The sequence below is a fragment of the Halichoeres trimaculatus genome, unplaced genomic scaffold (assembly GCF_033239565.1).
Source record: "Halichoeres trimaculatus isolate MK-OKI-2021-1 unplaced genomic scaffold, fHalTri1.1 fHalTri1_scaffold_2, whole genome shotgun sequence".
NCBI classification, from domain to species: domain Eukaryota; kingdom Metazoa; phylum Chordata; class Actinopteri; order Labriformes; family Labridae; genus Halichoeres; species Halichoeres trimaculatus.
Window position 1 is genome coordinate 15,983,059 of NW_027437180.1, and position 22,948 is coordinate 16,006,006.

The 22,948-nt window shown below is 44.2% G+C and overlaps 4 protein-coding genes across 4 annotated transcripts; 2 read left to right on the forward strand and 2 right to left on the reverse strand.

The window, feature by feature from the left end:
* Nucleotides 1-4,103: 4,103 nt before the first annotated feature.
* On the reverse strand, nucleotides 4,104-4,629 carry LOC141784530 (histone H2A-like). Its single transcript, XM_074662372.1, has one exon. It carries the CDS (start codon nucleotides 4,617-4,619, stop codon nucleotides 4,236-4,238), a length of 384 nt encoding a protein of 127 aa, XP_074518473.1. The 5' UTR covers nucleotides 4,620-4,629; the 3' UTR covers nucleotides 4,104-4,235.
* A 364-nt stretch (nucleotides 4,630-4,993) lies between these two features.
* Nucleotides 4,994-5,404, forward strand: LOC141786492 (histone H3). The gene has a single exon (XM_074665113.1). It carries the CDS (start codon nucleotides 4,994-4,996, stop codon nucleotides 5,402-5,404), a length of 411 nt encoding a protein of 136 aa, XP_074521214.1.
* A 5,059-nt stretch (nucleotides 5,405-10,463) lies between these two features.
* LOC141786560 (histone H2B 1/2-like) lies at nucleotides 10,464-10,925 on the forward strand. The gene is made up of 2 exons (XM_074665160.1): nucleotides 10,464-10,508; nucleotides 10,614-10,925. Exons 1-2 carry the CDS (start codon nucleotides 10,464-10,466, stop codon nucleotides 10,923-10,925), a joined length of 357 nt encoding a protein of 118 aa, XP_074521261.1.
* A 3,191-nt stretch (nucleotides 10,926-14,116) lies between these two features.
* On the reverse strand, nucleotides 14,117-14,428 carry LOC141786571 (histone H4). The gene has a single exon (XM_074665181.1). It carries the CDS (start codon nucleotides 14,426-14,428, stop codon nucleotides 14,117-14,119), a length of 312 nt encoding a protein of 103 aa, XP_074521282.1.
* Nucleotides 14,429-22,948: the final 8,520 nt, after the last annotated feature.

Consider the following 22,948-nt stretch of genomic DNA (forward strand, 5'->3'; position numbering starts at 1 on the left):
AGAGGATTTTCCTCTTCTGTGGCTTTGCACAGTGGGATGTCAGTGGAAGATATCTGCGCTGCAGAATCTTGGTCTTCCCCATGCTCATGTGTGCGGTTTTATCTGAGAGATGTCTCTCTCTTCTCTATGTCCCACTCTGTGTTAGGGATCCTATCAGAGTGATGGTTGTGACATGAATGGATTCATTCTGTTTTCTGGATGAGACAGGCGTGTTGTTGGGTCTGTTCTGTTCATGGTTTGACTGTTACAATGCGTAACGATCGTCTTCTCTGCTTTTCAGCAACAGACAGATGTGTTTTAGGTCTGTTCTGTTCATTGTTTGACTGTTACAATGCGTAACGATCGTCTTCTCTGCTTTTCAGCAACAGACCAGCAGAGTCAGCTTCATGGATCAGGAGTATTCCTTATCTGGAGGCTGAGACGGATGTGTTATTGGGTCTGTTCTGCTCATTGTTTGACTGTTACAATGCGTAACGATCGTCTTCTCTGCTTTTCAGCAACAGACCAGCAGAGTCAGCTCTTATGGATCATGAATATTCATTATCTGGAGGCTGATAAGGAACACATCATCAGGCATGTTGTGTGCGCACGTTCTGCGCATACAGGGCACAGGAGTTCACATGATACAGGATTCTGTGAATGAGCTTGTGTGCAGACCTGAGTTTATTGGAAGCTTTGATGCTGGGTTTTTCGGATGAGGACCCAGTGAGGCATTGACTACATCCTGCTTCGCCTTTAACCCACTAGCGATAGCCTTAAAGGGCGAAGCCTATACGAAATAGAACGTTAGTTACGTATTGTAACTCCAGATTCTATGAGTATAGGCGCAGCCCTTTAAGCTATGGGCCTCACTGGTTCCCCTTATCAGCTGAAGAAAAAGGCTGTTATCGGGAGCAGATTGTATGAACCCGCGGCCATTTATAGGCAAGTAGCGCGGGAGGCCCATCACGTGGGTGGGCGTGGACTAAGTTTTTTCAGTGCTGCGCTGACGCGCGAGGGTGAACCCACTAGCGATAGCCTTAAAGGGCTGCGCCTATACTCATAGAATCTGGAGTTACAATACGTAACTAACGCTCTCTTTTCTTGTCCTCCTCCTCTTCTTGCCGCTCTTGGTGGCCTTCGACGCGGCTTTCTTAGAGCCCTTCTTGGGCGCTTTCACTTGATCAGGCATGTTCGCAAACAAGATCAGGACGATGTGAACTCTATCCGTTGGGGTGCCACTCTTATAAATCCTCCATGCAGACAAAGCTGTGCTGGAGCACACAGAGGATTGGCTGGGAACTGTGTTTGGAAAGGGCCTGAACGCAAGGGGAGGGTCAGGCTTTGTCCAAAGTCCTCCAGTGATTCCCGCTTTATCCATGCGCCGTGCGTAAAATTTCTTTGTGCGTCCTGATCAAGTCACCAGTTGTCAAGAAACACTAAAGATCATGATAGTATTTCGGTGCCATTAGAGTTTGATTATGAATTTCTACCTTTTTTCCCTATTCAGCATCAAAATCAGACTTTGTATCTTAAAAACCATGACATTTCTAGCACCTACTGTTGGTTTCATTAGTGTAGAATTTCGAATTTATTAAGCAGTTGGTTTAAATCCTAAATAAGATGTGTTCTGTTTAGAAAAATTAGTATATGAATCTTTTTTTTAATTTATGTATTTTTTTAGCAGTTTTCCCCCAGGTAAACACTTTATTTTAAATCCTGCTTTCTGAGGACTTTCTGAGGACTCTGCAACAGTATGACACAATTTTTAAGGGACACTGAGCTTACAAAAAATAAGCATAAAATAAGTCAGTTGTATTTCACATGACAGTGTGAATTTCAATGAATCAAATAAATATTAATGCTATAAATAAATTAGAATAAAATAAAATAAAATAGAATAAAATAAAATAAAATAAAAGCAATGGTCCAAACTCTGGAGGCATCCATGGCAATGTGTAGATTTTCATTTTCAAATAAATAAATTAAAAAAAACACTCCAATGTTGGGTGAAAGTAGCAGTGCAACCACTGCAGAAGATTATGATTTGTTCCGTTAATGTTTAGGGAATAATAGGTTTGTTAGAGTTATTTATTTTTGTGATAGTAGATATAATTTAGTATTTCAATGTAGTCATATGCTGTGTCCGGGTTTATGTATATTCATCTGGCAGATAGAAAGATAGCTTCTGTCTCCAGCTTGTGTGAGGTCTCTACAACCTTGCATTAACTTTCACCAAGTCTTCTAGCTCCGTGCTCTGATTCAACACTCACACTTGAAGAGCACTGAACTCACTCTGGAACGCACTCTGAAAACTGACACCAGCTGTGGGTTGAGACAGTGGTGTCAGTCATGCTTTTTGGCCAATTACTCTTGGGCGTTTCGTTTAACTCAACCTCTGAATAGGCATAGCAATGATTGTTATAAAATTCTATTGCTCACAGATATGGGGTCTCATCCTTTCAGGACCAGTGCTGTAAACCTAACCTGCAACCAGAATAAATGCTGAACTGAGAAATGGATCCTCTTTTTGTTATCTTTGGGAGTTGTTCAGTGTAAACATGAGGAACATTCTCTCAACGTTAGATAATGTTTTGGTTCTAACTAACCTTTAGATAACCATAGGCTTAAGTTCCACTTAGGTTCTGTGTTACCAGAGCCAGTGCAAAAGAAAATGTCTCAAAATATTCAGCTTATTGTTACTTCTAACTCCAACTTATCAAAAAAAAAAAAAAAAACCAAGCATTAATAATAATAATAAAAAATGATAATCTAAAATATATTCAGTGTTCAGGAAAAAAAAGTGTCAGATGAGCAACATCTCTTAGTGATGAAGGCTTCAGGTGATCTTCCCTGTCAGTCACCTTTAACAGCTGTTTGAGTGTCTACACATGTGCGCTGTAATAACTCAAACGTAAACATAAACAGTGCTTTCAAAAAACTTTCGCGCGAAGAAACCTGCCCTCTGTTTTTATTGTGACCTGACAAGAAGCACAGGGATCACTTCACCAGTAAAATGCATCACCTTATTTATTTTTATTTTTTTACAATTTAGCCATTCAATGCACCTCATGGATCCAAAGTGAATGAACTGTACTTTTATGTGCAATATCTTTGCAATTACCAATTTTTTTTTGCACAACACGGTGTCCAAAATGACCGTTTTCAGTGTAATCTCATGTACAGCGGAGTGTTTCTGTGCTATTTCTTTTAAGTAAAGGTTTTTTTGTTTCGTTTTTTTTTTTTTTTTTTTTGTCATTTACTATGCCATGTATTTAGTATAGAGTCTTTTTCGTTTAGAACCATTCATCAAATTTATTTTTCTTTTCTTACTTCCATGAACTAGCACATGTTTTGTCCATATCAATTTTGCACACAGGGGTCAGAAACGACCCAAATGAATTTACTATGGAATTTAGTGGGAACCTTTGAAATTTGTATTTTTCTTATCGAGAGCATGTTTACTGTGGACAACTAAATCCCTGACACACTTTGACTCAACATAGCCCCTTTTGCACATCTGATACACATTTGTTTGTTCTTAAAATAGTTTTAAAATTATTCTTACCTAAGATAACATGAAATGACTTGAAACATAACTGTGTTTAATAACTGATTAGAACTGGGTTTTTTTTTTTGTTTGTTTTGAGAATACAGTATGTTAACCATCAGAAAGAAAAATATCTTAAATTACTAATAAGTTAACATTATAACATCACAATGAAGAACTTCTTCCCCAGTGTCCTCCTGGCTGAGAAGCTCCTTGAGAGGATTCAGTGGATTCCAAATATGTACTTCATCATTTGTGAAGAATATATGAATTGAGATGGTAGTTTGTGGTCAACTGATGTGATCAGTTGTTTGTCATTGTATTTGGTCACATTCACCTGGTAACAACAGTTACACTCCAGATACAGTAAAGTTCAAAAGCAGTTAAATGCATGATTGTTTGAAGCATTTTTTTTTGTTAGTTTGGAGCACTTCATGTAAAAGTCACACTTTGATGGATGGCCCATGTTTGTAAGCTGGATGTGATCATACAAAAAATATTTTATTGGTAAAAAAAAAAAAAAATGGAAATAATGCCCTACACTAATTAAAAACAAGATATTTAAAAAATACTTAGAATATTGAAACATAAAATGTACAGATTTCAAAAGGTACAGTACTCTGGTGCTCTGCATGGGAAACTCTTTGGTGGAGGTGGGTGGCTCTTAAAAGAGCCTTTGGGTTGTTGGCAGTCTGGCAAAAAAACTTTACTTCTTGGCGGGCTTCTCGGTCTTCTTGGGCAGCAGGACAGCCTGGATGTTGGGCAGCACACCGCCCTGAGCGATGGTCACTCCGCCCAGCAGCTTGTTCAGCTCCTCGTCGTTGCGGACAGCCAGCTGCAGGTGACGGGGGATGATACGGGTCTTCTTGTTGTCACGGGCGGCGTTTCCGGCCAACTCCAGGATCTCAGCGGTCAGGTACTCAAGCACAGCCGCCAGGTAGACGGGGGCTCCTGCTCCAACACGCTCGGCATAGTTTCCTTTGCGCAGCAGCCTGTGGACACGACCCACGGGGAACTGGAGCCCGGCACGGGATGAACGGGTCTTAGCCTTAGCTCTGGCTTTGCCGCCGGTTTTGCCTCTTCCACTCATGATTGGTCTTTTTTCAGTTAGGACTCGGAGAGTAATGAAGTCTTCATCAGCTCAAAGTCCCCTGATATAGGCTGAGAGCGCGCGCTTTTCCCCGGCGCACCAACCAGTAGAGAGGCTTGAAGCAGAGCAGCAGAGGGCGGCCCGAGCTCAGCTCCGCTCCGCCACGCTCTCCAATAAGCAGCAGAGCTTGATGCGAGGGCTCTGTCCCCCTCCTCTCCTCGAGCTGCGGGGCTGAGCTCCAGAAGCGGCCTCTCACCAATCCCCAGCCGGAGCTCTCAAACAGCGTCACCGTTTCACAGCCGCTCCACTGCTTTAAAAGCAGCGCGTCTCGCAGTTGCACCACATTTATCTCCAACTTAGAGATAGAAGACGTCATGGCAAGAACCAAGCAGACCGCCCGTAAATCCACCGGAGGCAAAGCCCCCAGGAAGCAGCTGGCCACCAAGGCTGCCCGGAAGAGCGCCCCTGCCACCGGCGGCGTCAAGAAGCCTCACCGTTACAGGCCCGGTACCGTGGCTCTCCGGGAGATCCGCCGCTACCAGAAATCCACCGAGCTGCTCATCCGCAAGCTGCCCTTCCAGCGCCTGGTCCGAGAAATCGCTCAGGATTTCAAGACCGACCTGCGCTTCCAGAGCTCTGCTGTCATGGCTCTGCAGGAGGCCAGCGAGGCTTACCTGGTGGGGCTGTTCGAGGACACCAACCTGTGCGCCATCCACGCCAAGAGAGTCACCATCATGCCCAAAGACATCCAGCTGGCCCGCCGCATCCGTGGAGAGAGAGCTTAAACTGTCTGCAGCTCGATAACAACAACTCAAAGGCTCTTTTAAGAGCCACCACACCGATCGAAAGAGCTGATGTCCTCGTCAAATTTGGTCTTGAGTCCCCTCGTAAAGTTTCATCGACTCAGAAAAAAATAGTCATGCTAATTTTTAAAACATCAGGTATTACTCGATTGATAATTTGCGCTGTTCAGACCATCCTTAATCCCAAAGTCACACTCCTTTAAACCAATGAAGTATTGTTAACACTGATGTATGGAGGACTCATTGTGCCAAAATGATTTATATAAGTACATCATTAATCCAAATGATAATTAAATACATAGTTAAATAAACCAATAATTGTGTCAATCAATATTTAATACTGGAAATAAATCATTAAATAACTGAATAGATATATAACTATTTCTTTAATTAAATAAAAGTGTTGAGAAATACTTCCAATACTTAATTAAATGTGTCATGAATTGTTTAAAACATTTATTTGCCCAATGTATAAAACAAATTTAATAAACCTAAGTATTTATTTTGTGAATAACTCATTTAATTAATTAGTTAATTATTTATTTATTTAATTCATTCATGGCCCCCCTCACACCGCACATCATGAATTAATTTTATCTGACACTCTCACCAATCTATCTCAGTGGGTAGGACTTATAATGGTCGAGTCACGGTTGCCAGACTCAGCAGTCCCCTGTCAAACAAACTAACACAGCAGCTATCACTGAGGGTCTGCATGAGCTCTACACTGAGTTAATAACATATATTTTAGACCCAAGAGTGTTTGCTAACTTACCTGTACTGGGCTGCCAAATACACGTGGACCAGAGCCCTGTTCCTCCAGGCTAACTCAGTTAGCTGAATGACTTCAGGATCATCATCACACAAGCTTTCTCTGTGCATCGAAGCAGGTTAAGCTACATTACTGTAGCAAAAGGTCAATACACTTAAACCTGCACCGGGAAAGGTTTATTTCACAAAACTGGACATCCGTCTCCAATACCCCTTGGCATGCTGAGCTACAGCTCCCTTCCAGGGAGAGTCTGTTCAGGAGCCGTGATCTGTGCTGCTTTTCATATGAACAGTTGAGCCGGTGTCGTGCCAAGGTATATACCCATGTCAGGATTCCTACCCCCGCCACGTCGGAGAGAGCCTGCGCTGACACAGGCTGTGGCCGATACAACAACAAATTGGAATGCTTCTAGGCTCGCAAACCACAGCAGATATAGCAACAAAATAATGCTTACCAAATTGATACTTAAGTAATTAAATTTGTTTTTTACATTAGGCAAATAAACATTAAATGATTAATGACGCATTTAATTAATTATAAAAGTATTTCACAACACTTTTATTTAATTAAAGAAATAATTATATATTTATTTAATTATTTATTTATTTTCAATATTTAATAATCATTGACATAATTATTGATTTACTCAATTATGTATTTAATTAATTTTTCTTTCAATTAATGATGTCTTTATATATTTCATTTTGGCACATTTAGTCCTTCATACTGATGATTGGGGAAATAAAAACTTATTGACCCAGTGTTTATGATAAACAGAGGCTTACAGTTTTTCCCTGTGAACCGACACTCTTAGCTGCTCCACAGTTATGTTCCTTGTTTTAAGCACAATGCAACTACCCTGTGGTGGCATCAGTTTAACCCGCATCATCAAACGATTTACGTCAGAAGAAGAATCACTAGTTTCTTAAACCGACGTGACTTTTTACGTCTCAGAGACAAAATAAAGATTGTGATACATAAGCTGTGTCTCAATTCAGGGGCAACAGCCTCCGTAGGCTGTAGCCTTCAGAGGACCCAGCCTTTGTAGCCTGTGTAGTCCGAACTGAAATGAGATGGTCTGGTCTATGAAGCATTTCCTATTTGTCACCCTCGACGTCACACAGCGCCGCCCTCACCTGTCAGGCTAACATTACTTTTAAACACATGTAAACCAAAACCTCACATTTAAAACAGGATGATTTTTACTATCTTTTTATTACTTTGCGTTTTATTATTATTATTATTATTATTATTATTATTATTATTATTATTATTATTATTATTGTTATCTTTATTGATAGAGTACAGAACCACCATTTACATGAGAGTAAGGCAACAATGTACATTTTCAACATTTGATCAAGTGCTGGGGTGATGATAAATAAAAAAAGTATATAATAAAAGCTGATGAAATGATTTAATGTTTTTTTTTATTCCAGGTAAAACAAAAAAAATAAAAAATAAAAACAAACAAAAAAAAAACAAGCAAGTTTTTTTCCCCCAGAGAATTTACATTTGTGAACATTTTTTTTATATAATGATATGAAGATTGATAAAGATCTTTTTTTCCTCAGTATATTGCTTGATGGGAGCACAAACACATTTTCACACAGAAAAAAAAAATATTCATTGATGTTTTAGAAATACAATCACATAGTTGTTGCCAGATATCCTTCACAACTGGATAAAACAGGACTCCTTTTGGAGTCATCTTTGGAGTCATCTTCAGCGGTCATGCGCAATAAATCTTGGGATATGTGAGGCTATGAAGGATTCACCGAACCCGTCCTTCGCGGCCCCCGAAACGGAGGACGGATTCGTCGGGCGCATTTGGAGGAGCCTCTGTATTGGGACAGCCTCCGACGCACCACTGTGACGTAATTGGTCTACAAATCCAGTCCCCGTAGGCTGCAGCCCCTGAATTGGGACACAGCTATAGACTAACCCCGTGGTGGCTGGAGGAGCTGTTCCTCACATCTCTTTCAAGCTCACTAACCTGACTGAAGGCTTTTCACTCAGATGGATTTTTAGCTCAGGACTCAGTCTTAAGCTGCGTTTCCACCAAGCTGTCCGGGTCGGTTCAGTACGGTATGGGACGATTTGGGACAGTTAAGCCTGATCCCCTTTTCGGTTCCACAGCAAACTGTGCCCTCGTGGTGGGCGGGGTGTAAGCTGGATGCTGGACGCCGCAGCTGGTAAACAATAGCTCGACACCGTAGCAGCTTACCCCGCTATAAGTCCAACAAAGAAGAAAACGCGACACAGTAAACAAAGAGCCTGGATGGAAGACATGCAGCATTTCGTCCTCTCTGTGATTTTCATGAAACTCTCTGTTACAAAGTGCAATCAAGCTTTGTTTCAGAGAAGTGTCTGTGCCGCCAGGAGAAATGCAGCCGCTGTCAGGCGATTCTTTTGACCAATCAACCATCTGCAGTGTGTTGCTCCACCTCCCGAGAGCGGATCGGTTCAGTCTGGCACCCCATACGAAAACACATTCACACAACATGTCTGTTCAGCAGGTCGGGTATTGTACACAATCAGAGGCAAACCACTACTGGTTCAAGTACCGCATCAAACCATCGCGTACATCTCTGCCCTCTTCCTCTGCCCCATGTGCCAGTGAAACCACAGGCTCAGCTGTAGCTGTTATGTCCCACTCACTTTGGTAGTCCTCACCATGGGTTTCACAAAGATTGTGCAAAGCACAGCAAGTTACAACCATTGATTTAACCAGTTCAATGTCACCATCATTTCGTTTCAATAGAGAACGCCACCTTCCCTTCAGTCTTCCAAAAGCGTTTAGTATCACAACTCGTGCCCTGGAAATCTTCTTGTTGAGCACAGTTTGTTCTGCTGTCAGCCGTCCATTGTCAGTGAATGGCTTAAGAAGCCAGTTCTGTAAAGGGTATGCAGAGTCTCCCAGTATGTAATACCCAGTACTCACACCACCAATGTTCCTTGTGCAAGTGGGATGCAGGAATCCATGCTCGACTAACTTCCACAACGAGGAAAGTCTCAACACTCGAGTGTCATGCATGCTCCCAGGCAGTCCTGCATTGACACTCCAAAACAGACCTTTTCCGTCCACAAGTCCTTGAAGGATAATGGAATGCCAGCCTTTTCTGTTGAAGTAGTCGCAGTGGTACTCCTGTGGGGCAATGATGGGAATGTGTGATCCATCAATGGCACCAATACACTGTGGAAGCCCCCATCTGTACTCAATGTAGGTAGCCATTTCTTTGAGCTTCACCCGGTCCGGAAAACGAATCTGTTCAGGAACCAACAACGTGCACACTGCCCTGCAAAAGTCCTGCACACACCGGCACACAGTGGTTTTGCTGACACCAAAAAGATGACCAATACTTCTGTACTCGCTGTTGGTGGCCAACTTCCACAGGGCAATGGCAACCCTTTTCTTCAGGGGAACACACACTCTGTAGTTTGTGTCCTGCTTCTCCATCCCTGGACGCAGCTTGTTGCACAGGTACAGAGATGTTTCTTTAGACATCCTGAAGTTGTCTACCCACTGTGTGTGTGTGTGTGAATCCTGGGACGATCACATCCCACCACTCACTGGCACGGTTGAATGCCCAAAATGTTGGTCTTTGACGATAGTTTCCCAGCAGTTGAGCTATCTAAAAAAGAAAAACCATTAGTACTTATCATGAATCACATTAAATACAAGTTTGGCAGCAGTTGTGCTGCGCTTTGTTCCTTTCAGTGGTAGTTTCTAGTCAATATTGTTTAGGTTTAACAACAACAACACAACAAAGAAGAGACCCCTATGAGTTAACAATACTGTAAAGGGCACGTGTCGCTCCAAAACGGCAATGCTAGTTATAACAGTGATCAAAAACGTCGATAAGTTGTTTTGTGTTGTTTTCATAACGCTTTAGGCAGAACACTTGTAGAAACAATGAAGAGGAAATACACTGTTACACCAGAAAGTTAAAGTATAGCTTACCCTTCTGCGTCGTCGTTCCTGTAGAGCTAATGTGCTGTTGTCCTTTACGTCGGATCTACGAAGCACCATCGCCCAAAGTCGTCTTGTTCTTTCGGGTGTGTTTCTTCTCGCAGCACGCAGCCTTCTCTGAAACAAAGCTTCGTTGCGCTTTGTAACAAAAAAACACATGCCAATCATGAAGAAAAACAGCTGCTGTATGTCCTCCATCGCTGCTCTTTGTTAATTTTGTCGCATTGTCTTCTTCGTTGGATTTATAAGCAGGGCATACTGTGTTGCACGGCTACGACGTCACGCTATTACTCAACATGCAACTTTCGGCATCTGGCTTACGCGCCGCCTACCACAAGGGGGTACGGCTTGCGGTGGAAACGCAAACAGGATGAGGCTCAACCGTACCAAACCATCCCAAACCGTACTGAACCGACCCGGACTGCTTGGTGTAAACGCGGCTTAAGGCCACCAAGAGCGGCAAGAAGAGGAGGACCAGGAAGGAGAGCTACGCCATCTACGTCTACAAGGTCCTGAAGCAGGTCCACCCTGACACCGGGATCTCCTCCAAAGCTATGGGCATCATGAACTCGTTCGTCAGCGACATTTTTGAGCGCATCGCCGGTGAGGCCTCTCGTCTGGCTCACTACAACAAACGCTCCACCATCACCTCGCGGGAGATTCAGACCGCCGTCCGCCTGCTGCTGCCCGGTGAGCTGGCCAAGCACGCCGTGTCCGAGGGCACCAAGGCTGTGACCAAGTACACCAGCTCCAAGTAATCATCTCTGCAGTCAGGACAAACCAACGGCTCTTTTAACTCTTTGATGCGCAACATATGCACACCCCTTCTAATGCACAACATGGGTCAAAAATGACCTGCATTTATTTTCCAGGTTATTTCATGCTGAATGAGTTTTTCTTTGGTATATCTTTGGAAATCAATTTATTTTATGATTGAATATTTCAAGTATTCTTTAAATATCTTGTTTTTGATTATGACTAATCATTAATTCCATTCTTGCTTTTAGTCTTTATGAACAAAAACTGTTTTTATATAACTACATCAAGTTTACACACATGGGTCAAAATCGACCCATTCATCAAACTGTGATTAAATGACGCAATACTTTAAAAATAATTTCTTTCAAGTAATCACCTGGGGGCCAAACATTGACGTGTTTAACATTTGCAGCATATTAATTTGTAATTTTGTCACTCATACATACACCTCAGATAACACAACATGGCTGCATTCATGTATAACAACATAACATAATAACTCTAAACAGGGAAATGTGGCACATCAGCAGAACACAATTTACCACTGAGATGGTTATAGCAATGTTGCAGCACGAACCAAATGAGGAAGAGGAGGAGTCCTCATGCAGGAAAGCTGGATTTCCAGACACACCAATCCAGCTTGTTCCTGTGGCAGATATTCTTGGTCATCATCATCTGAAATTTCAGACTCTGAATCAGAAAAAAATGCCTCCTCTTCCTCATTTGGTTCCTGCTGCAACATTGCTATAACCATCTCAGTGGTAAATCTGTGAACAGCCATATTCTGGAAGAAAATCAAGAGTTTAACAATATTTTCAGATGTACATCAATACACATACATTTATTTTGTTGGCTAAGTAGCTTTATTAACTACCTATTTAACTACTTTGCTAAATAGCTAACTCCCCACAAAAAGAAAAAAAAAAGTCCTACAGTGTCTCCCACCACCACTAGCAACCAACACAACAGCTAGCTAGCAAATAGTAATCACTTGTAACTTTTTAGCATGTAATGTACTCAGTCTCAAAGTAATCTAAGCCGAATCAAATACTATGTACAGTTTACTATTGTCATCAAATATCTGCTGAGGTAATGTTGCTCAATAGCTAACCCCCCACAAAAAGAAATAAAAGAAGTCCTACAGTGTACCCCACCAACACTAGCAAGCACCACTACAGCTAGCTAGCAAATAATAGCCACTTATAACTTTTCAACATGTAGTGTACTCACTCTCAAAGCAATCTAAGCCTAATCAAATATTATGTACAGTCACAACTAGAGCCCAACTGATTAATCGGACCGATTATACCTGTCACCAAATAATCAACATCGGCCAAAATGTAGCCGATTATAAAAAATTTTGCTCCGTGGAGATTCTGTGTGTTGGGCTGCACACTGCCCGAGTGCCCACCTCCTCTGTCCACCATTATGTAATGTTAGACTATAGAACGACGTTTTAATGTTGTGTTAGTTGCTTTTTTGAGAGATAAACAGAGATAAATGGTATTGTTATTTCACGTGTCCACCATTATCTAATGTAAGACTAAAATACGGCGTTTTAACGTCGTGTTAGTTGCTCATCGTGTTTACATTTTTATTTTTTTTCTACTTACTGTGTTTAAAATTTGACTTCTCTATTTATTATTGTGTTTACAGCTTGTTATTATTTATCATTGGTTAACATGACAGTTCTCATGTTGACAGTTTTATAATTAGTTCCTTGTTTTAATTTAATAGTGTATATATAATTAGTTCCTAGTATTTAATTTAATGCTACTGTCTTGAATGATTTGGGTATTATAACGATTTGTGTTTATAAATGGTAAAAAACCTGTGTATATCAATAAATTTATTATATATATCAGCCGATATATCGGATATCGGTGGATTTATTGCATATTGGTCGATATATTGGATATCGGTCAATATATCGGATATTGGTTGATATATCGGATATCTGCTTTTTTCTTTTCCCCCAGTATTGGTATCGGCATTGGCCCCGCAAATCCCATATCGGTCAGGCTCTAGTCACAACTGTCATCAAATATCTTCAGAGTTAACATTAGAACAATTGAAAAACAATACTTAGAGATAGGCAAAGAGAACTGTGCAGAGCTGTGAAAAGTCTTTTCACTCCAAATGCTATAGCAAGCATGTGGGTCGTTTCTGACCCATGTGTGTAAACTTGAGGTAGAAGTACAAAAGCTGTGCTTGCTCATACCATAAGTAAGGAAAATAGAAATAATGATCAGTGCAAATCAAAAACAAGATATTTACTGCATAATTGGAACAGTAAATGATTAAATTAATTTATTTCAAAGTTAGATCATAAAAACACTCAGTCATACATGAAATAACATAGAAAATGAATATGGGTCATTTTGGACCCATGTTGTGCATTAAAAGGGTAGTGATACAAGCTTTATTATTCGAAAAGTAAAAAAGTAAAAAATAAAATAATTGTGTAGGATGGTCAAAAACAAGTTAATTGAGGAATTCCATGAATACTGAATTAATTAATTTACTGCAAAGATATCAAAAATAAAAACTGAGCCAGGTCACTTTTGACTCATGTTGTGCATCAAAGGGTTAAGAGCCACACACTCGTATCTATAGCGAGTTTATTCCTCACTTTGAATAATGCGTTGCTGTCTACACTAATAATAATCCGACTAATCACCATTTAACCATAGTAATCAATACTAAATAAAATATGGTAACCAGCTTTGCCAAAGAGTCCAACCAACGCCTCTTTGATGAGACACCAACTCCCGGGTAACGCGACTGAATAAAATGCTGAATCAATGCTGGTGACAGTGGATCTCATACTTTGGTTATTACAGCAGATCACTTCCAGATGTCCTTGCCTGACGGGCCATCACGAGAGGCCTGGAGTGATATTTGCAATTTTGTTGCAAGGACAAATTTTAAAAAAAAGTTCAATTCTATTCTTTTATTCTTGACCTTACCTATCACACACTTAACAGAGTGTACATCACAGGTTTTGAGTGGGTGAACTTGCGGATAGCAGTCTGCCCTGTGTAATCAGAGTTGCAAGTAAGTGCTAAATGACAATAACGTTCCTAATAATAATAATATCATTCGCTAAAGGATTATGTGCTCTTCGCATGAGGACAGTGGGTGGTCCTTAAAAGGACCTTTGTTTCTCGTAGGCAGTCAGATGAATAACTTAACCTCCGAAACCGTACAGAGTGCGTCCCTGTCTCTTCAGAGCGTAAACCACGTCCATGGCGGTCACGGTCTTTCTCTTGGCGTGCTCGGTGTAGGTGACGGCGTCACGGATCACGTTCTCCAGGAACACCTTGAGCACACCGCGGGTCTCCTCGTAGATCAGACCGGAGATACGCTTGACTCCGCCACGGCGAGCCAGGCGGCGGATAGCGGGCTTGGTGATGCCCTGGATGTTATCACGGAGGACTTTACGGTGACGCTTGGCGCCTCCTTTCCCGAGTCCTTTTCCTCCCTTGCCTCTTCCGCTCATGGTTGATGTAGTTTCGGTTTCAAGTCGAATGAATGCGCCACAGAAATCTCTCATTATTAAATGTTAGCTGAGAACTTGAGAGAAGACAGGGCGCATATTTTCTTCTTTCTTGGTTTCGATGGCGACTGAAAGCTCCCCCGCGGAGTAACGCCATCTACTGACCCATCTGCGGAGCCGGAGATTAAGACTTCATATCTGGGACCAGAATTGTCACAGCAGTCGTTGTTTATGACCTTACTTGCGGTGGATTGATTTCTATTTTATCAGTCATTTCATTTGTAGGACACTCGGTGTTTTGTTCGACCGCAGGTGTTCACACACAGAAAATCTCAAAGAACATGTTTAAAAGTCTAAAAATTTGTTAGGGAGAACATTGTCATCTCTTTTAGAACAAAATGTACTGATGTGGTTTAGTTTCCGCACTAGTAGGGCACTGAACAAACCATCACCAGTTAATAAAAAAAAAAAAAAACATTAGATGCAATCCTTAATCTAAATTTATTTATTCATTTATTCATTGTTCATTTGAAAAGGCAAGGTTTGGTTGCCATTATATTTTATCAATATTTTCTGAGCTTTTGTAGATTATCTGGATAAACTTGTTTTCCCACAGCTGAGTTTCAGCTCTTCCAGGAAATTTTGGAGAACTTCTGAGTAAATCCCAAAGCTCCGTGGTTCTATTTCGTATAGGCTTCGCCCTTTAAGGCTATCGCTAGTGGGTTCACCCTCGCGCGTCAGCGCAGCACTGAAAAAACTTAGTCCACGCCCACCCACGTGATGGGCCTCCCGCGCTACTTGCCTATAAATGGCCGCGGGTTCATACAATCTGCTCCCTCTTTTTCTTCAGCAGTCATGAAGTAGCACTAGAAGAACAACAGTAGCAGCAGGTATAGCGTCGTGGGAAACCGTCAGAGACCAACGGAGACCAACGGAGACCGCCGTAGACCGTCGGAGACCGTCGGAGACCGTCGCAGACCGTCGGAGTCCTGCCCTGACCCGACCCGACCCGGAGGACACCGGACAAGTGCCAACTCTGCAGGAGAAGTCCCCGTACTGCAAACTGTTATCCCCAGCAGAGAAGCGGCGTCGAGTGGATTTTTTCACCGACGCTGCTGAGGATGTTTCTCCGTCATCGACGCTTGCAGTCTGGAGGAAGCCCTCAACCTACTCGCAGGACCGGGTTCGAATGAAGTCGGCCCCGAGGAGGCACTGTCAGTATCACTCCAGTTGGAGGAGACCGACTTCGAGGATGAGCACGTGGGGGCTCGCTCAGGTTTAGCTGGGGTCCCCCTGTGGTCGATCACCTCTCTGCAGGTCATCGGAGCACTCGTCCAGGAGCTTCCCGGCATCATCGAGAGGGCGACAACATACAGCCCGCAGAAGAAGGCTTCCTGCCGGTCCTCCATTGAATCCAGACCAAGCGGCCGTCTTGGAGTTGAGAAGCTGGTTGAAAGAGCAGAGGAGCTGAGCAAGGCAGCGAGCACGATCATCCCGCTCTGCGGTGGTTACAGCTCGCGTCATGGCCTGGCAGCACCAGATATACCGCAACATGTGGCTCTGTCTGTTCTCTTTCATCCCAGAGCCAGTCAAGAAGAGCTGCTGGATGGCCCCATCTCCGCGGACGCGGCCAGCAGCTGCACTCTCTCATGGAGCACATGCACAAGACGGCAGAGGAAGAGGAGAGAATCTGGAGGCGTGAGGCCGGCTTTCAGCGCCCAGCGGGTCACGGGCTGAGCCGGTGTGACCACCGGGACCAGCCCCAGAGGCGACCGCAGCGTCCTGCGGCATCTGTCTCTCGCCCCCCCCCTGCTCCAGCTCCTCCTCCACCTCCTCCGGGGTTTGTGTGCAGCGGAAAAGGGAAAGGAGTTGGCGTGGCGACACCAACAACACCAACAGCTCTTGTAAGAGCCACTCACAGATCTCATCTGTTGACCTCTCCTTTTTCCCTTCCAAGTCCGACCCGCTGACATGGCGGCGGACGGTGATCACACAGCCCCCACACAGAGCGAGCCTGCTGCCGTTAACTCTTCGGTTAACGAGCAGCACGGCCGCGAGTCATCGAAGCAGCACACCGCTCCTTCACACACGGAGCGCTCCCTGTTTGCTCCGGCTGATGCCAATTTAAATATTCATGAGCCCACGGACAGAGATTCTCTGCTCCATGTGGACAGGTTGGCTTCGCCTTTTTCCCTCTCTTCTCAGTCAGTGGAAAAAGAGCCCTATCAGCCCTTCAATCAGAGCCCCCCATGTGCTGCAGCTCAGATTTCTCTGGCGCAGGCAGCGGCGGCTTAAGTTGGCTCACCTCTCTCTCGGAGGAGGCGCCACAGCAACATGCTCGCCGCTCTCAGAGCGCTGCTCGGAGTAGCGACGGGTATGTTCGCTGGACAGGTAGATGGACAGGCTGATCGCCAGGGGTTATACTCTGCAGTTCGCTTCGTCTCCTCCACCGTTCAGCGGGATCCTGGCTGATGCCATTTTGAATATTCATGAGCCCACGGACAGAGATTCTCTCCTGTGTGGACAGGTTGGCTTCGCCTTTTTCCCTCTCTTCTTAGTCAGTGGAAAAAGAGCCTGATCAGCCCTTTCAATCAGAGCCCCGCATGTGCTGCAGCTCAGATTTCTCTGACGCAGGCAGCGGCGGCGAGGGCTTTAAGCTGGCTCACCTCTCTCTCGGAGGAGGCGCCACAGCAACATGCTCGCCGCTCTCAGAGCGCTGCTCAGAGTGGAGGCGCGTATGTTCGCTGGACAGGTGGATGGACGGGCTGATCGCCAGGGGTAATACTTTGCAGTTTGCTTCGTCTCCCCCACCGTTCAGCGGGATTCTGGAGACACACCTGTCCTCACAGGATCAGTGTGTGTTTCTACAGAAGGAGGTGCAGGAGTTTGCCAAAATAATGTCATCTCCAGAGCCCCACAGGGAGAGGAGAATCAGGGTTTTTACTCCCGTTATTTCCTGGTTCCCAAGAAAACGGGAGGGATGAGACCCATTCTGGACCTGTCACTGTTCAACACAGTGATAATGCAGCGTCCGTTTCACACGCTGACGATAGAACTAGTACTGGAATGCGTCCAGGAGAACAATGGACTTGAAGGGCGCATACTTTCACGTCTTTATTATTCTGAAACTCAGGAAATTCCTGCGTTTCTCGTTTTCAAAGGTCCAATACCAGTACAATCGTCTCTCCTTCGGTTATTCTCTCGCTCCCCGCACGTTCTCCAAGTGTGTGGAGGCAGCTCTGCAGCCACTACACAGGAGAGGGATGAGAGTTCCCTTTTACCTGGACGACCTGTTTTTACTGGCTCGATCCAGGGAGGAGGCGGCAGCTCAGACTCAGGTGCTGGTTTTTCACCTGTTGAAGCTGCTTCGCTATCAATTTGGAAAAGAGCTCGCTTTTTCCGTCTCAGCAGATAATTTATCTGGGAGTGGAGCTGAACTCAGCCACAATGAGCGCGCGGCTATCTCAGGAGAGGTCGCAGACTCTGACAGCCCTCCTCAGACGAGTTGTCCCCAGCAGGGTGGTGACAGCATTTTTATTATGCGGCTGCTCGGCATGATGTCAGCGGCTCATGTGGTAGTACCGTTGGGATTACTTCACATGAGACGGCTGCAGAGATGGTTCATCCGTCTGCGCATCGACCCGGTGCGTCAGCGGAGACGCATGGTTTTAGTTTCCCCCTCAGTGTCTCCCGTTTTGGATCACTGTAACGACCCGAGTCCTGAAGTCGGGGTTACCGTTAGGGAAGGCATCATGTCACGTTTCTGTGTTCACGGATGCTTCTCTCTCGGGGTGGGGGGGCACGTGTCTCTCTCAGGTTGTGGGGGGACAGTGGTCAGCTCACATGTCTCTCCACATAAATGCGTTGAAGCTTCTGACAGTGTGGAAAGTGGTTCAGCATTTCACTCCTTTTTTACAGAAGCAGCATGTTCTGATCCACACAGACAACCAAGTAACAGCGGCTTATATTAACCGTCAGGGCGGCGTGCGCTCGGCGCAGCTGCTGGACATAGCCAGAAAGCTGTTATGTTGGGCGCACAGTCATCTCCTCTCTATCAGAGCGGTGTACATCCCCGGTGTGCTAAACAGGGGGCGGACATCATGTCGAGGGGAGGTCCTCAGGCGAGAGACTGGAGCCTGCATCCCGAGCTGGTGTCTCAGATTTGGTCAATGTTCGGGCAGGCAGAGGTGGACGTGTTCGCGGCGTGAGAAAACACTCAGTGTGCCCTGTGGTTTTCTCTGAGCGCACGAGACAACCCTCCTCTGGGGGTGGATGCGTTCTCACACCACCCCTGGCCCAAAAAGCTTCTCTATGCTTTCCTGCCCGTCCCTCTGATTCCTCGGTTTCTGGGGAGGATTCAGGAGGAGCAGCTGTCAGCTGTCCTCATAGCTCCGGAGCGCACGGTAGCGTCATGGTTTCCATGGTTACAGCGCCTGCTAGTGGGACTGCCATGGATGATTCCGTGGCGGGGGATGCTCTCTCCCAAGCAGGGGGAACGATCAGGAGTTTCCCTGTGATAGGTCAGCGTCTGTGGGCCTGGCCGCTGAAAGGGAGCGCTTAGAGAGGCTCGGACTCTCTCCCGAGGTCGTGCGCACAATCCAGAGCGCAAGAGCTGCATCCACGAGAGCAGCATACTCGGGGAAATGGGCAGGTTTTCAGCGCTGGTGCATGGAGTCAGGCTTGGATCCAGTGTCTTGTCCTCTGCCTCGCGTGCTGTCTTTCCTCCAGCTCCTAATGGACAGAGGTTTGGCTTTTAGCACGGTTAAGACTTATGCAGCTGCGTTTTCAGCTTGTCATGAAGGTTTTGGTGACAGAACTGTGTTTAGTCACCCACTGATGAAACGCTTCCTCAAAGGCGTGAGGAGAGACAGACCGATTTCTCGCCCCTTTGCTCCTCAGTGGGATTTATCTCTGGTTTTACGGGCGTTGAGCAAGGCTCCGTTTGAACCCCTGTCTCAAATTTCACCAAAGTTTTTATCACTCAAAACAGCTCTGCTTTTAGCTCTTACTTCAGCTAAGAGAGTGAGTGATCTGTCAGCCCTCTCAATTGCTCCATCTTGCCTTCGCATTCAGGGAGATTGCAGCTCGGCTGTTTTACGCCCGAATCCTTGCCTAAGAACATTAATAGCTCTTTTAGATCAAGAGTTATTAAGTTGGAGGGATTTTTCCCCACCGCATGACTCCGAGGAGGAGGCTGCATCACACCTTCTTTGCCCTGTGCGCGCTCTGTCTTGTTACGTGGAGCGCACGGCCACGCTGCGTCACTCTCAGCGTTTATTTGTGCATCATAGAGAGCACTCGCAGGGGCGCCCTCTCTCTGCTCAGCGCCTGTCACATTGGTTGTGTGAGGCTATTTCACAGGCTTATGTGTCAGCTGGCTGTGTTCCTTCTGAGCACATCAGGGCACATTTTACAAGAGGAATTTCCTCTTGTGTGGCTTTGCACAGTGGGATGTCAGTGGAAGATATCTGCGCTGCAGAATCTTGGTCTTCCCCATGCTCATGTGTGCGGTTTTATCTGAGAGATGTCTCTCTCTTCTCTATGTCCCACTCTGTTAGGGATCCTATCAGAGTGATGGTTGTGACATGAATGGATTCATTCTGTTTTCTGGATGAGACAGGCGTGTTATCGGGTCTGTTCTGTTCATGGTTTGACTGTTACAATGCGTAACGATCGTCTTCTCTGCTTTTCAGCAACAGACAGATGTGTTTTAGGTCTGTTCTGGTCATTGTTTGACTGTTACAATGCGTAACGATCGTCTTCTCTGCTTTTCAGCAACAGACCAGCAGAGTCAGCTTCATGGATCAGGAGTATTCCTTATCTGGAGGCTGAGACAGATGTGTTATTGGGTCTGTTCTGCTCATTGTTTGACTGTTACAATGCGTAACGATCGTCTTCTCTGCTTTTCAGCAACAGACCAGCAGAGTCAGCTCTTATGGATCATGAATATTCATTATCTGGAGGCTGATAAGGAACACATCATCAGGAAGTGGTTTTTGCGCACGTTTTGCGCATACAGGGCACAGGCGTTCACATGATACAGGATTCTGTGAACGAGCTTGTGTGCGGACCTGAGTTTATTGGAAGCTTTGATGCTGGGTTTTTTCGGATGAGGACCCAGTGAGGCATTGACTACATCCTGCTTCGCCTTTAACCCACTAGCGATAGCCTTAAAGGGCGAAGCCTATACGAAATAGAACGTTAGTTACGTATTGTAACTCCAGATTCTATGAGTATAGGCGCAGCCCTTTAAGCTATGGGCCTCACTGGTTCCCCTTATCAGCTGAAGAAAAGGCTGTTATCGGGAGCAGATTGTATGAACCCGCGGCCATTTATAGGCAAGTAGCGCGGGAGGCCCATCACGTGGGTGGGCGTGGACTAAGTTTTTTCAGTGCTGCGCTGACGCGCGAGGGTGAACCCACTAGCGATAGCCTTAAAGGGCTGCGCCTATACTCATAGAATCTGGAGTTACAATACGTAACTAACGTTTCATCCTCGCTTCATCCACTTGCTTCTTGGTCCCTCCCACCAGAGATGCATGGAGAGAAGCAAGGAAATGAAGAGATAAAAGAGGAAAGGAGAGGATTTATTTTCATCCTTACACACTGTAGGGGTTAGATTTGATCAATTTTGATGTTGGTGCTGCAAAGACCATTTGTGCGTAATTTGTAAAGTGACAGTGGTGATAGAGTTCAACACTATCACAGGAGTAGTCTTCATTTCCCTACTTTGTCTTGTCCCCACAGAGACTGACACCTGCTGGTCTCTGAAGGGACTAGGGGGAATCCTTCAGCAGTGAGACAGTAAAACATCCTTGGAGTGATCATACACGATGCAGAACGAGAACAGACATCACCCAGAGGTCTGACAGTGGCTTGACATACACAAATGATCAGCACCTGCAAAATCAAACAATTACCATGTGCGATTTCTTGGTATGGGTCAAAACTGGCTAGAACCATGTTTGGAAGGTATAAAGTATAAATAACTATGGTATTTTTTCTGTGTTTAACACTTTCATAGACAGAAAGAAAGAAAATCTGCTCTCTGTTTATTCTGTGTTGTTTAGAAACACATGGATCACTCTACTGGAAAATGCAATATTGTTAGTTTATCAATCATTATTTCATTTTTATCAGTGCATATCGCATTTTAAAGTATTACATTTATGAATACAATGTAGTTCATGATGTCTTAGGATGCTGGATAATATTTATTTATCAGATTTTAGGGAAATTATAAATTTTATTCTTTACTAATCCCATGCTCACTAATGAAACTTTATGAACTCCTGGGTAAATGTAAAGCTTTCTGTTTTGTTTTGATTTTTTTTTCTGACTTTTCTCTTTCAATTTTCTTCTTTAATCAGAAGATCACCAAAAAGAAATGAATGAGAGAAATAAACAATGATGAATGTTTCCATTTCATTGTTGAAGACGATGATTCTGACCATAACAGTTAAGACAATGACAAACTAACAACAAAATAAAAATAAAATTGATTTTTAAAAAAATGGAGGAAAAGGACTTGTTTCCAAAACAATTGTATCACAGGTCTGATCTATGAGGAGCTGTGTGCTCCAGTCTTCCTGGAGAAAGTGATCCGTGATGTCGTCACCAACCCTGAACACGTCAAGAGAAGACTGTGACCGCCATGGACGTGGCTTTGAAGAGACAGGGACGCACTCCTATTTGGAGGCTGAAGCATTGACACCATGCTGCTTTAAAAACCAAAGGCCCTTTTTCAGGGCCACCCACTGCCATCCAGAGAGCAGATTCCCTGAATGTTTGAATGTGTGGTTAGGACATTGAATACTTACCAACGACTTGATGCCTTTAATGATAAGATGAAAAACATTCACTGAGGTGCAGACTTGGAGTTGCAAGCTCTACTTGCTCCATTATTGTTAGGACAGGTCGGGGCTTATTTTAACCATTCAGATTTGCAATATTTAATTTCAGAAGTCCCTATAGACTGGTTTTAGAGACAAAAATCACACGACAGGCTATGAAGTTTAGTAAAACATTAAACCCAAGGAACGTGTGCTGTTGGGCAGACCCTGGGTTTTGTTTTAAGAGACAAAAACAGTGGTCACAAACCAAAACAAAAAAGATTGTGAGGCAACATATTAATAGTTAACAAAAAGGCTGTGATGTAATTCTTCAGAAAGAACAGAGACAAAATCCATTCATTTATTTTCTTAAGCATTTATCCTGTTCAGGCTGCAGGTGGTTGGAGCCTTTTACAGCTGTCATTGGGCGAAAGGCGGGGTACACCCTGGACTGGTCACCAGCGAATCGCAGTGCTGACACGCAGACAGACAACCGTTGTGTCAAATTGTGATGTAAAAATTAAAATAGAACGATGTTGCTGCTCATACTTCATTAATTTGTTTCAGGTACTGGCGAACCACTAAATGAAAGTTATAAGAGAGATTACTGCTGGGTTTTTTTGTTTGTTTTTGGAGGGGTGGTCAAAGAGATTGAATAAAATAAGAACCTACAATTCTAATACTTCGATTTA